The sequence below is a fragment of the Branchiostoma floridae genome, chromosome 2, assembly GCF_000003815.2.
Source record: "Branchiostoma floridae strain S238N-H82 chromosome 2, Bfl_VNyyK, whole genome shotgun sequence".
NCBI lineage: Eukaryota > Metazoa > Chordata > Leptocardii > Amphioxiformes > Branchiostomatidae > Branchiostoma > Branchiostoma floridae.
The window spans coordinates 19,370,829-19,385,634 of NC_049980.1; the positions used below are offsets into that span (position 1 = coordinate 19,370,829).

Sequence of the window (14,806 nt, forward strand, 5' to 3'; positions counted from 1 at the left end):
AGTGATCCATGGACATGTCATGTTAACAGTAACTGTATATTTTCCATAAACTGAATGGAAAATATACAGTTATACATACAAGAAACTAAATGAAGGGAAGACTTTCAAAGTCTTGCATAACATTCGACTTCAGTCTTCTACAATAATCAAAATCTTTATTGACCTGTCATGGATAAAACCCTTTGTTGCAGATGAAGATGGGAAGAAGACAGTTGACAATGAGCAGGATGGGGTAGTGTACTCTTACTCCTTCTTCCACTTTGTGTTCCTCCTGGCCTCACTCTACATCATGATGACACTCACCAACTGGTACAAGTAAGTCACAGCATAACTTTCATATTGTTTCATTATTTAAAGTTTTACACTAAGATTTGTGTTTCAGAATGAGCATGTAACACCATAGGAAATAAGACATTTTACTGCTCTAATACAGTACATCAGTTTTCTGTCATGGTAGTATGATTTTATGTTGTTACATGTATAGCTATCATCATGTCACACATTAGATCATACAAACCAAACATCATTTCATATCAGTGTCACAATGTTCATGTCAAGTGTTTTTGCCCCACTCAAGCCCAAAGTCAGTGCGAGACGTGCTTGCATTCGGAGCGACCTGGGCGTCCGTCTGGGTGAAGGTGTCGTCCAGTTGGGTTTGCTTCGTACTGTACCTGTGGACACTCATAGCCCCTTTGTGTTGTCCCAACCGAGAGTTCCCCCAGTAACAACCAGTTGTCAATCATTGATGTAAGAAGTAGGCAAGTGACAGTCGTTGGTGGGCACTTTGTAATCCTGTCAACACAGTTCTGGCAGGAATAAGCTCAAATTGTAAAAGTTGGCAGGCATTGCTGATACAAAGTACCAATCGTTATAAAAGAAATATATACAACAAGCAAAAAAGCAGTTTTAATGATCAAATTATTTTCTACAGTTGTCATTCCAAACCAGAATTTTGTTCACAGATGCATGATGTAATGTTACAAGTATCTTTTATTGTTTGCATATTTCTCAACATACTCTAGATAAAAGGATTGTGGATGCATGTCTTAGTTTCTTGTGGTCAACAGTCTGAAATTTGGTTGAAATTGCTGGAGTGTGAGGAGAATGGTGGTGGTGCATCGCTGGTGACCCCTCTGTGGTGACCCTTCCAATCTGCAGTCACCATGCTTCCTTCTTACGGCATCTGGCATTGGTATCATCTGTGTGTTGTGACCACACTTATTTCTTTGCAGCTTGTTGTGTTCATAGCACCTTTCTTCAAGGAATCAGCTCAAAATGAAGCTTGCAGTGTATTAGTGTATTTGTTTCTTTCCTGCAGTTCATCATAACATTGGTGTAAAGTACATGTATGTTTCTGTATTTTATTTTTTCCTTGTGATATTTTTGAAATCCTTATTTTATTTCAGTATTGGTTTGAAAAAGCCAGACTGGTGCTGCATACTCTGCAGGTGTTTTCTCTCTTGTGCTGTGTACTGTGTGCTGCTACAGACATGCAGCAATATTCTCTGTTTCATACAACATGTAACACAGTCGTAGAGGCTTGCACTGTTTGAGTTTCTATCTTAAGACCCAGGTGCTGCATAGTACTTTCTTCACTATAATTTTCCTTCTAGCCACCCACATTACAACTTCTTTCACCTGGAAGATTTGTACAACACCAGTTGGTAGAACGTTGGTCTAGAATATATGCCAGAGGACTAGCCATGTAAAACTGTGCGGCATTGCCGCACATGGTACTACAGACACAATTTTCATGTCAACCACTTGTGGTACCATTCAACATCCACCACTTTGGTTGCTGGCATACAGAGCACAGTTGATGAAACTTGTGTCTTCAGTACCTTGCACGGCAATGCGACACAGTTTCACAAAAGCTAATCCTTTGGTTCACATTCCTGACCAACTTCCTATCAAATGATGCTGTCCAAATCCTGCCCAGTGTTGAGAACACCTCAGCACTGTGCCATGCTGTATAGGGCAGGTACTCAGTGAGAGGAGTTTAAAGGCAGAGGGTGCCACATGTCCATGTAGCAGCACAAGTGTGCTTGTTTTTGTACATCTGTGCTATGGTGTTGGTGTTGGCTGAGTACATTGTAGTTACCATAATATCTTGTTTTTCTGCCTTCTCTCCACTCTTTAGTCCGGGCAGAGCAAGCATTATAAACTTTGGTTTCTCCTGGGCATCAGTGTGGGTGCGGCTATCGTCCTGTTGGGCATGTATGGTGGTGTATGTGTGGACTCTGATCGCACCAATCTGTCTACCAAACAGGGAGTTTGCTTAGGAGCATTGTAGTCACTTGCACCTCATGGGAAACTTTTTTCTCTGTTAGCAACAACATAGTGGCTATTGGGTAAGGGCAAATGATTCAGTAAACAATCCTCTAGATTCATGTTTCAGAACCATCATTTGGAAATCAATAGGCAATAGTAGTAAAAAGCAAGATCATGTTATAGGTTGTTTGCACATGACGTCACATTGCTTGTTGGTTGAACCTGGAAAGTCCTATGAATTTGCTTGTCCATATGTCATGATTAGTTGACTAATAGCAATATTTTTGTGAAGTCTCAAATTCAAATTCAGGTTTTAACCACTCAGCATGGCAGACAATATTTACATCATAGGTATACGCATGTGAGTGCAAACAACCATAGAGAAAAAATGTACCGGTATTTTCATGATAGATGTGCTGTGGATCATCATGTCATCACCCCTCAGCCATAGATGTAAAATGTTGACAATTTGTACTAAAGAAACTTGTATATGTACATCTTCTATTTTTTCAACTTGTGCATTATCGGCTCACCTTCAGAGGAAAATGCCCTTTTTAAATGTTCAGGAACAATGACAAGAAACCTTGAATTCAAAGTACACTTGCCATGTAGACTTATGTGTTCACTTCACTCAAGTCAATGTTTCATCGATGTTAGGCATAGAATGTATGATTATAGTTGCAGTTTCCAAGTTCAAAAATACAGATATGGTACTACTAAAATTGACTCATAGTTAGTTCAAATGATACACTTTTGGTTGTAAGAAACAATATACTGGGTAGTAAATGTAATTGAAAAGTTTATCATCTATAAAGCCATACTTTATTTCATGGTGATTCTATGGGAGTATAGAAGGCTTCATCAGTTATACTGGAATGCAGCTTTTTTTTACTACCAGAGAAAAGCATTTAAAACAGTAACTGTAATACATTTTACCATAAACATTTACCATACCTGTATATTACACTAGACTCATAAAAAGCAAAAATATTGTGCATCTACTGAAATTAAGTGGCATTTACTATTAGTCATAGTAAGATTGTGACAGTGGTTACGATGGTGTCTAAAAGCTTGCTTGATGGGTCAACTTTGTACATAGATTAGGTTTGACAGTTAACAACAGTCTATGGACAAAGGAAAAAGCATGTAATGCTTAGTAATATTTTATCTTTTGTCCACAATCCTTTCCCCATGCCAATGATAGCATGTTTGAAAAAAGTTACTTTTTCCTAAGAAAAGGAACATTACGGAAAGTCTTCTTTTTTGCTTTGGGTCATCTACCGCTAATTTACATGTAAATCTAACAATATCCAACAAAAGAAGACAAGAAGTAGTACCTTTCCTAGCCATAAACATTGTCTTGGAATGACTTTTTTTCAGAGGTAAATTTTTCATTTGATCCATTTTCACATTATAGTGAGCAATGTGGGCAAAAAAACAAAATTACAAATAGCTGGTATCTGTAGATGTCTTATCATTTGAAGTATTGTCCATCTATTTCATAGGTTGCACTATTTTACATACAGTGAGTACCATGTACAGCAAGTCAACAAGCATTCTTTAAAATTTGTTGTTTGATTATACAAGTTAATTGAGGATCTATTTGATATGTAATATTAATTAATTATTGTTATGCATGGTTTGATGTAGAAACTGCTGAACACAATAGAATCAAAACTGTAAAGGGAAAAGAAACTTGACCACTCTAAAATTAGTTCAGTTGCTTTTAGCATGTAACAATCAAGAGAAGACACAAATTTGTGTACAACTATTTGATTTTAATCTAATGCAGGGTGTATTTACAAAGATTTAGCATTGCATAACAATATATATGTATAGTATTATTATTATTGTGTACAATGAAATGTGATATAAATATGCACATCATCTGCTAACCTGGATGCATTTTACTGTTCTTATGATATGATGTTGTACATATTAACTGAAGTAATTTTTTACCATTAAGGAGCTGAATCAATTTCATTCAGGAAAGGTTGACATTCATCCAGAAAACAACTGTCTTAAGCTTATACAATTACCACAGATGGTCAAGGGAGCTGTGATTTGATCAATGATTGTAAGTTCTCTGTGTATGTGCAATGAAATGTCAATAACATTTTTCCAACTGATAATCAAGGCTGCATGTTTGCAACGGAAGCAGAAATTAAACTGTAGTCATGTATTATCTTGCTGCTGTCTTTCTTCAGTATGATTTATCAACATAGGGTTAATGTCATGGTGTGTATATGGTGTCAAAAAGCCCGTAAGATTTCTATACATCAAATAAACCACAGAAAGTAGCAAGGTGGTAGATGAGATGAGGGCTGCTAAAATCCAATGTCAATTGGATGTTAAGATCCATCAGTCATGGCTATTGGCAGACCAATAGTTTTTCACCCTCATACAAAAAGTATACATCAATGTCAATTCCTGATCTGTCAATCACTGATGATGCTTACTTGTACATTTGTGTACTGTCTGCTTTGGTTTTTACTTTTTTAGTAATGAAGGTGAGATAGTCTAGAAATTTCAGACATGAACCAAGGAATGGCTCATTACACCATGAAAAGGAACACTACTATGATTCTGAGTCTTTGATTCTTGACAGTAGTGCTCTTATTTTCCAGATACAGCTAGGTTACAACACTAAGGGCTTGCCACGGGGACAGTAACAATGGACAAAATACAAGGAAACATTCAAATCAAATTTGATAGACAGTGGTATACCTAAAAAATTATAGTGTGTCACAGGCCGACAATGGTTCACAAATTCCTTTACATCTGAATGAGATGAATTATACTCATTGTAACAACATTACATCTTAGAACTCTATGGTAACATGCATTTCATTTCAACAACAAAAATCGGACCACTTGGTTGGTGACAGAATGAAAACTTAACATGCACAGAGGTCGAACAAAACCTTAAGAAAAGCAATAACTTGACATCCTTGTGTCCACATAGAAGAGTGCAGATTGGCCTAGGTCATTTTGCATATGGGGTATGGGTTCATTGCTCTCTCTTAGCACGTAGCTGACCTTATTACAGCAAATCCTAATGCTATTTCATGGACAACTTCCAATGAAAAGTCCACCGTCGAAAGCATACATGTGAACTGTTACTTGCCTAGTATTTGCATGTCAGTCCTCACCTAACCAAGCCACTCACAGGTAGAAAGTCTCACCTACATTTCTTTTTGGGCGTAAGCTGAGTGGAGAGGGGATAGTGTAACGCATGCGACTCGGACACATTCGCAGATGACTAAAAACGGGAAATTTTCCAATCACATGAAATTTTTCTCGTGGGATTTGAACACCGCCATTTCAGATGCGCCCCCGAAAATTGTTTGCTCTGAGTCGCTTGACATGGGCCATGGGTTGGGGTGGCAGTCCGAAGTCGAGGTGGAGCTTGTGAAACCTGAATTGGCGCTACCAGAAGTTACACGCCAGGGAGACTCGCGCCTGGATACCCGGGACCCGCCCCCCAGTTGTGTGGCGTGAGTATTCTTACTCTTGGAGTTATTCCTGCGGAAGGCGGCCTCGCAGCGGCGAAGCATCGAACGATTCAGCACAAAGGCCAGAGCCACCAGAAAAGCCTGGGCAGCGCTCAGCACTGTGAAGATATAATCTAAGACCAGGCTACGCACAAAGGATACCGCAAAGCCCAATCCCCAAGTGAAGCCCAACAGGACAGTGATCCTGACGTACACCCACAGGAGGCTGCGGCTCTTGTCACGCCGTATCTTGGACACCGCTTTGGTTGCCTTCTGAAGAGCCACCACAGTGAGGACCATGAAGATCGCGTTCGTGATCAGAACCAGTGCGACAGGGCCACCGAAGACCGCCAGGAGAGCATACGGCTCACCTATCCAGCAAGCCTGCCCGCCATAGCCAACGCTGACGGTGGTGATACACGGGCAGAAATCCACGAAGGCGGTCACCCCAACAACAACAGCTGGTAGCAGCCATGTGTACAGAATGTACAGGCGGTAGGAGTTGAATCTGCTTTCGGAAATGCCGCGAGAGAAGGTGTTGTGGAGGTCGAAAGCGAGAGCACTCATGGTGAGGAAGGCAGCAAGGAAGAGATAGTGGCCTAGAACGGCAACGAAGTAACAGAACGCTGTTGATACCTGTGCGACCACCCTGCCCAGAAACACCGACTGGGCTGCAGTAAGTGTGATAACGAGCTGCATCTTCAGGCGACCGGGGATGGAATGATACTCCCGGGTCACCACGCAGAGCGCCAGGTAAACTATCCCGCCCACCGCCGACAGCGCTGTCAGAGCGATGTTCAGGATACCAGTCACGTTGTCCTCGGCGTGATGTGCCTCTGTGGTGGGATGAGTCTCGGGGGTTGGGTTATCACAGTCGGTGCAGTTGTCTACCGTCAAGTTCGGGCTGATAAACTCTTGGCAGGGTTCGCTATCTATGCTTATGCCTACCGCCGAAATGCCTCCGCCTGAGACGACCTGCGTCTGTCCGTCCACGCAGATCTCGCCAGGTGGCGCCTGTGTGGGCTCGGCGATGATTTGCCGACATTGGCGACTGAGGAGATCGTAGGTACTCCCCGGTGGACACTTGCTCGAGGAGTCGGTGTTGAGCGGGTTGAAGTTGAAGAGAATGGTGAGGGAGAGGAGGTGGAGCTGAGAAGCGCCCCCACACGACCTGCAGGACGTCATGCCGCAACTCAGAACTTCCAGCTCCTGGGAATGCACGCCTTCGCATTGGGCACAGTACACGTTTCTGCGGAAACGAGAACGATCACATGTAACATGATCAACTCTCATAATTCCGAAGGGTGGCCCAAGCAAGCTACATTAAAAAGTGTTATCGAGGCCTTCTCCGTTAAGAATGTCTCGAACACCTGACTTTCTGAAGTGTCATAGCTTGGGATTCCTGTTGATGCATTTAGGTCTATTTGAATACATGGTTGTCGTAATGGGGTGGTCTTCAGCTAAAACATGAGAGTTGATATTGCCCAAAACATAACCGGGCTCACAAAATCCACTGGCACAACACCACAAAAGTGAGAGTGTAACAATACACACCATAACATTTTGCTGAAGCCTTTTTTTTAAACTCACCTGTATATTCCAGTATCCCCGCTGACATACGCTGCGTGCCCCGCACACAGCTCCGCAAAGCAATTGCCTCCTTGGTCACTCTGGTAGTTAGTTTTTCTGGGCACGCACTCTCTAGTCTTTACCGGAGGCCTGAAGTACGCGCGCCCCTGGCCGGACTGGATGGCTGCAATAGTGGCGTTCAACTTAGCCTCTTCTGACCCGACCAGCTCAAGGTTACCACTTATCCCTAGCGTCCAGAATGTGACATTGTGGCCGCCATTACACACGGCGCAGTAGACGTTCCTGTAGGCGACGTCGGACGTGACGTCGCTAACCGGGTTGTAGAAGATGACGTCGCTGACGTCCGTGTAGTCCACATCGGCGCGCAGGCATCCCTTGCGCGTGACGCTGTCGGTCCACGTCTCAGGGCAGCTGGCGACCATCCAGACGTAACTGTCCGTCCCGCCGTTCCACAGACATTCGTAGGGAGCCGTGTCGTTAGGCACTGCACGGGCTGTGTCGCTTGGAGGGTCCCCGTCCGAAGCAGAGCAGTGGTCCGAGCAGCAAGAGCCGTTCCCGACACACGATTCCGTGCAGTCACAGAAAGTCTCCGCCGCTCCTGATAAGATATTTGCACCACACCGCCAAGTACACGAGTCGGCCATGACGACGGGTCTGCTGGCGGTCTCTATGTCTGAAACAAATAAGACTGAATATGAGCTTTTCTGAACCAATATGCGCAATACAATCTCCCCTCTCCAACGTTGACTTAGAGATTAACCCCCTCTCCAACATTGACTTAGAGATTAACAACACACACGAAATTAATATGATCTTTGGACCTTGTTAGTGGTATGGTTTTCAGAAATAAACAACAGCGTGCGTTGGAAAGAAATTTCCAAGGTCGATCACACAGATCGAGAACATTACAATTCCTAGACCTATCATACCATACTAGGTTATACTATTATTCTTCAGGATTCAGCCAGAGAAAAGATTCAGGTAACGGCGCTGTCACATTCGTCGTTGTATACGACTTTGATTGCGTATGATTTTTAAGCAGGCGGTGACAGAACCAGTCGTCGATAAGAATCTAAGACAGCCTTCATCAGTTTAGAAGGTTTGTAGACAGCTGAATTTCGTACGGCATATGCAGGACTAACCCAAGTGTAGTCTTTGCCTACCTTTGACTGTGCGGCAAATGTGACCACACCATAAGTCTTCAGACATCAATAACGATAGGATAGGATAGATTAATAGTCATGTCAACTTACCATCAGTGGCCCCAGCACCTCCACAGAATGTATCCACATCCTTACAGCAGTCGTCGAAGAGCCGACACTTCGGGTCACACTGACACATGGTTCCGGGGCTCCAGGTGCCGCACCTGTCACTGCAGGTGTCGTTCGGGTGGCAGGTGGGAGGAGTGGGGACATACAGCAGGGGTGGCGGCGTGGTGGCTTCAGCGACGGGCGGCGGGCCGATCGGCGGGGGGCCGAGGTCGCCTGGTGGTGGGCCTACCACGGGAAGAGCAGAACATTACAGAATACATGTGCCGACAAACATCATTCGGTAATTTGTTGCAAATGGATAGAAAATATGATAACAAATTAGTTTAATCCTTCGGCAGGTAGCACGCTCTTTTGGAGTAGCAGCTTCGAAATTTGGTTACCATTCGTACTTATCACCGTTTTACTTTTACCCGTTAAAGATGCTTGGGAGGATAAAGCTTCGGCTAGCCAGCATATGTTTAGACTGAAAGTTTGTCAGGTAAAACAACTAAAACGCAACGGAAATTACAGTAAATTGTATTGGGCCGGGGGAAATTCGCACGAGTAATACTATGTACAACGCACAAGCGACACTTTGCATTCTAAACATTATCTTTTCTTGGGTTTACACGTTAGACGCATTAGAAAATGCGCATTTTTCTGAAAGTTCGCCAGCCAACATATCTCTAAATCGTATCTTTTCTGTCATTTTTATGGCTTCATTATATATCTATATCCGATATAAAACAATAAAAATACCTACCAACATCCTGAGCGGCCACGAGTGCTAGAAACAGCAAAGAAATCGCAGTTGCGGAAAGAGACGCCGTCGCCCCAACCGTCCCCATTGCTGTACCCTTCTCTTTTGACAACTTTTCCCGTTTGTTGCAAACGAGTTCTTTACCACACTATAGGGAGCCATAAAGTCATTTCTGTAATCATTGATACACAAAGGAAGCCGTAAACAGCATGGGAGTGTATAAATCACCATCCTTTGAGGTCCCAGGGATGGTAAACTCAAACTGCTACCAGGCTAATACTGGACAACCTACTAACGCACCATCACTATAGCATTGTTTAGCGTTCACCGGTGTTTTGACGTGTGTATGTTTAGTAAGGGTAGCCGGGTTGACACAAAGCTGTTGCACGCGGTCTATTGTTTAACAGAAATATAAAAGGCTGTGATGGCTACCATTAGAAAAAACACCTGGTTGGTTCCCTTGCATATTTCTATCGGTTTACAATGTGGAGCTATCATTCACGTTTCTTAAGGGCCCCATTGTCGAACCAATTTCCTAATCAACCCAGATATAAATACCTCAAAGCACTATGCAGATATCCAGAAGAAAGCCCACATTGTGTGTGAAATAACTTTTTAATTTTACCACCCTGGAACTGACTCAGACTTGTTTGACATCGTTCTTGATTCATACACAAGATCGCATAAGGCTACATCGATTTTATTTCTTGGTTCTAAGTTTTTTACTTTAAAAGAATGGAGACGGCAGGCAAAATAAATCAACCATCTTGTGGTGATCCAAATGTCACCATGTGCAGAGTAACCACGATGTTAACATACCAGGCTGGTTAATGTTCAAACAATGAAAACTGTAACTGTGATGGACTTTCTTCAACTGTTGGTGCCAAAAGTATGAGCATATCGAGGGTGATTCCTTTTATTGTGTCATGAATGAAAGTTATAATTTCAAGAAGCATATATCCATACACAAAATAAAGCGCTTTAATACCAATAAGCTTACTATCAGTCCTCTGATCCTTATCAAGTTGAAATGATCCAGACCGAAAGTGTGACGTCAGCAAAGGGTCAAAGGTGCTTTGCAGTTGAGGGGCCCTGATGTAAATGGCCTCTTTCACTCCCCTAAGAAAGTAATCCCGTTCGGAATCAGAGCCCACCAACCTTCCCTCAACCGAGGCCGATACTGACTGCCAAGCTTCTTTGACCCTTTGCTGACATCACACTTCCAGTCTAGATGTGTAACTTAGGCTTTGGTCATTTCAACTTGATATTAAGGATAAGAGGACTGATCGCAAGTTCCTTTACAGATATATGGTTCTTAAAATTGTAACATAATGTTGACTACCGTCACATATGAACTTATATTCAAGTATGATTGAAACAGATTAATTTTTTTTTTCAAATTAGAATAAATGATCCAAGAACGGAGAACCAAGAAATTTACTTGGTATGGGCTAACAAAAGAAAAGTATGGAACTTCAAACATTTTACAACTTTATTTCGGATTCAATTCCTTATTCAAAAATACTACATTCTACAAAGGCACAAATTACAAAATATACAGAATGTACATGTATATGCATGCAAAATTTGCCCTGAAAAATCTTAAAATGTTGAATTGGCAGGCACTGGATGTTGTTGCAACATTGCACTTTGACTCAATATCACATTCTGAAATCTGTACTTATCATAAATATGTGCGTATTGACACGTCATATGTTATTTGAAATTTAAACATTTCGTTATCCCTATACAAAGACAAGACAAAATTGTTTGCTAAACTTCACTTCCAGTCTCTGATTGTTTCACTCAAGGATGCATACTTAAAGTTCCCCATAATCAACAAAATTCTTCTTGTAATATATCTTTTTCTTAAATGTCAAAAACACATCATTGTGCGTACACACTCATCAATACAGTGGTTGAATTTACAAACATGATACTAGCAGTTTCCAAAATTTGAATGATTAAAGCACTGTAAAGAGATTAAAGTTTGCAGTGGGAGGGGAAAGGAGGTATTTCTGGTGTTTAAAATTCACAGTTGTAGCAATGCAATGCAAAACAGAATGTTTGCTTTGTGATGAGTTCAAGGTAAAATATCACTGTCAATGGAACATTAAACCATGACAAATATTTGACAATTAACAGTGGTTCAAATCTATGATCATTTCTGTCCTCTACCTCTATGAACACCACATAAGTCATAGATTAAAAAATAAAATATTTATATATGTACTTTTTCCTACTTATAGTTATTATGCTTTTCAATTTATGACTCATTTGTAGAGATAAAAAGCAACTAAACATACAATGTCTATCACAATTTACAATGTTGCAAAAGCCTAGGACAAACAGTATCAGAACTGATATCTTGCTTTAAACATGCTTCTTAAGATGTCTCAATATTAACTACAATTGTACAGTATTCTGGACCAATTTCCAAAATAAATATTTCTGTAGAACAATCCTGTAAACAACCTCTGACAAGACAACTGTAGTAAGTTTACATAGCTAGCTTTTTACCATATTCCTGCACATATCAGTCTTGTAGAGCTTTCTATCATATTGCAAGTAGATTCACTTGCTCAGGCACAAGTACCATCACTTCTGCTCTATATATAGAAAATCAAGTATAAATTAACACATGGCTCTATCATGCAAGTCAAATACTTGTTGAAAAGACTGAGGAAATAGAATTCAGCATTACATTTGTTGGAGGGTTCTGAAAGGCTAAACCTGGTGTATGCGGACGACACAAGGGTGGGGGTGGTGGTTTCATAGTGTTGAATTTTAGAAGGTCTGATTTGAAAATTATAAGGCTTCCTGAGGGTACAATTCTGGTCCATGTGGTCAATCTGAATTTTCCACTTATGGAAGAGTTTGCTCCTAAAGGTAAGAGGGCTGTTGGATGTATGAGGGAGTAGCACCCTATTCAGAAAAACAGACTGCAAATTTGGCTGATCACTACTTCTCCACAAACAGTACCTCATCTACGGTCATGTCATGTTCTGACACAGGGATGTGGTCACACATCTGCTCCCTGAACGCAAGAGCAATCGTGTATGGCTGCCCCGATGGAAGCACGGCACATTTCTTCAGGTAGCTGTCATAGTAGCCTTTCCCACGCCCCAAACGGTGACCTTCCGGGGTGAAGCCCAGTCCCGGCATGATGATAAGGTCCAGCCCACCTAAGGGTGGAAAAAAATAGGCTAGAAGGAAGGAAAAGAGCAGGAACAGACGGAAGCGAGGGGTCAGTTTAGAAGCTTTATTTGCCATGATTTGTCAGGACACTGAATTGCAATAAAAGCAAAAGCAAAAGCAGGAAAAGCCATAAATGTGTTAAGAATAGGAGGTATGTTTGGTGGCATAGCTCTAGTTAGCAATGTATGCTATCTACTCACCAATCCTGTCACCTTCTCCTCTGTTAGATTCCCTACCATGCAAACTCCAAGCCAATGGGTTACAACAAGCTAAGAAGTAGCCACATGTACAGATGTAGTTGGGGTGAGATGTGTGAATATCAGACGTAAATTATTACAAATTATAATCACTTACAGCTATATAAGGCGCAAGGCTGAGACAGTTGTTACAGCATATAAAGGTGATGTAATGCAGAAGTTTGGGGCATTGTTGGGTGTTCACACGGGCTATAAAGAACCCTTATGCAAAGTACCTGACATTTCTTATCATCTGAGAAAAAGAGGAAAGCATGCAACTAAAATGACATAGTTGTGGGAAGGAAAAAGCAATGATGATGGGACGGTTAGGAATTTTCATGCAACCAAAGCCTTTTGAATGCTTTTTTTCATGTATTAATCAATGTGTTATAGGTACCTGCAAACAATGCATCATCTCTTGTGTTGTCATCATCTGGAGGTTGTTTGATGTTCCATTTTGTCAGAGGTAGGCTGTCATAGTCCTCCTGGGAGAACAGTCTCAACATGTCCATCTTGTCACCAACATACCTACACAAACAGTAGTCATGGTGATTTTTAAAGAGGGGTCTCCAATGGACTTTGCAAGCTACTGCAAAAATAGCAGGAATTCAATTTGACATGAATAAATAGAGTGTTTGCAGTGGTTTTAAGTTTCCGGTAGTGTCTGTATATGTTTGTAGTGCAGCTTGTACTCTAAGTTAAGTATTCAGTTATTCTATGTTAGGCCATGTTGATTTGATTATGTGGATGACATCTAAGCATGCACCAATTTTCTGCCGTTTAGAAAAAAATAAACCTTTTTTACAAAGTAGCGGTAGAAGCAAAATAAGCAAATATATGCTGTAAATTGCAAACAAAAGATATTGAAAAATGGCCACTAAACTAGCCTAAAGTCGTAGAATGCCAAAGCTGGTCCCAAAGTCGGAGAAGATGTGAAAAAAAAGGAATCTATTGTTCGGTTTACCATACATGTGTTCAGTCATTTGTTCAATTTTCCTGACCACTCAGGTCTGGTCTCAAAATGAAGGCAACATTTTTTTGGTCAAACTTTGCATGCTCACACCACTTTTGTGGTTCCCAGAGGATGTCACCTATATAAACTACAGGGCTCGAAATTCATTTTTTGGATTGGGTGCACTGGTGCACCCAGCTTAAAAAATTGGGTGCACCAAAACCTTTTTGGGTGCACCACATAAGATAAAGTAGAATGTCAGAAAAAAAGTAATTACAAAACTTAGTCACAAGCTATCAAATTCTATCAAACAAGTACCATGACAGACATTTTTATCATCTTTTAACACTTAGATGTCAAGAACATGATGTATACTAGACTAGTAGTATACTTTGATATATTTACATATATACGTAAACCTAAGAAAATATTTGGGTGCAGCCTGTGCACCCACAGAAAATAATTGGGTGCACAGCTCCAATTTTGGGTGCACCTGGGTACACATGCACCCAGTATTTCGAGCCCTGAACTATTATAACCAAATCAACATATGCAATGAGGCTTTTTACCAAATATATGTAACACACACAAACAAACAAAATTCCAATAAAAAAAAGGCATAATGTACCTTGGTATGAAGACCCTTTTACCACTTTGAAAGATGTGCCGAAGGATGCCTTCTGTAGACACTTCATTGGAGAAACTTAGATACAAGGAAACCTGCTTACTGGCTTGGTACTTTGGGTTAGAGATAAGCTGGAAATAGGAAACAAGCAACAAAATGCTTATGTTACAACGTATGGCAACCTATACAGCAAGTTTAGGAAAATAATGTACTCAACAAGAGATTAATACTGAAGTAAACACTGGCTGGATCCAATACGCGACAATCCAATCTCGTTGGGAGGTCTCGCGAGACTGTAATCTGGCCGCGCGCGCGCGTGATTTGACAGTCGGACGGTAACAGCCTTTAGCAGCCCAGCGGCTAACAATGGCTTCTCCCAGCATCGACTCGATCGAGTCAACTTCAGGGATTCGTTGTGCTATTATTTGGC

The 14,806-nt window shown here is 41.3% G+C and overlaps 3 protein-coding genes across 5 annotated transcripts in view; 1 reads left to right on the forward strand and 2 right to left on the reverse strand.

Annotated features, from left to right (window-relative positions):
* LOC118410014 (serine incorporator 1-like) overlaps window positions 1-4,456 on the forward strand; it is a gene marked incomplete in the record, with an annotated part of 11,568 nt that extends 7,112 nt beyond the window's left edge. Inside the window, 3 exon segments of the mRNA XM_035811463.1 lie at window positions 192-315; window positions 578-747; window positions 2,141-4,456. Of these exon segments, the coding sequence (XP_035667356.1) occupies window positions 192-315; window positions 578-725 (272 nt within the window).
* Window positions 4,457-4,870: 414 nt separating this feature from the next.
* On the reverse strand, window positions 4,871-10,698 carry LOC118410013. The gene is made up of 4 exons (XM_035811461.1): window positions 9,369-10,698; window positions 8,609-8,851; window positions 7,356-8,028; window positions 4,871-7,014 (listed from the first exon to the last, which is right to left on the reverse strand). The coding sequence occupies exons 1-4, from the start codon at window positions 9,451-9,453 to the stop codon at window positions 5,556-5,558; spliced, it is 2,460 nt and encodes an 819-aa protein (XP_035667354.1). The 5' UTR covers window positions 9,454-10,698; the 3' UTR covers window positions 4,871-5,555.
* Window positions 10,699-10,844: 146 nt separating this feature from the next.
* The window catches only part of LOC118410015 (5-formyltetrahydrofolate cyclo-ligase-like), a 7,684-nt gene continuing 3,722 nt past the window's right edge, over window positions 10,845-14,806 (reverse strand). Inside the window, exons 2-5 of one of the 3 annotated variants that reach the window (XM_035811464.1) lie at window positions 14,380-14,507; window positions 13,197-13,327; window positions 12,764-12,832; window positions 10,845-12,571 (exon numbers count right to left, since the gene is read on the reverse strand). In XM_035811464.1, coding sequence (XP_035667357.1) covers window positions 12,327-12,571; window positions 12,764-12,832; window positions 13,197-13,327; window positions 14,380-14,507 — 573 coding nt within the window. In that variant the 3' untranslated portion in view covers window positions 10,845-12,326. The remainder of the gene's footprint in view (window positions 12,572-12,763; window positions 12,833-13,196; window positions 13,328-14,379; window positions 14,508-14,806) is intronic. The other 2 variants (XM_035811466.1, XM_035811465.1) reach the window with 2 other exon arrangements.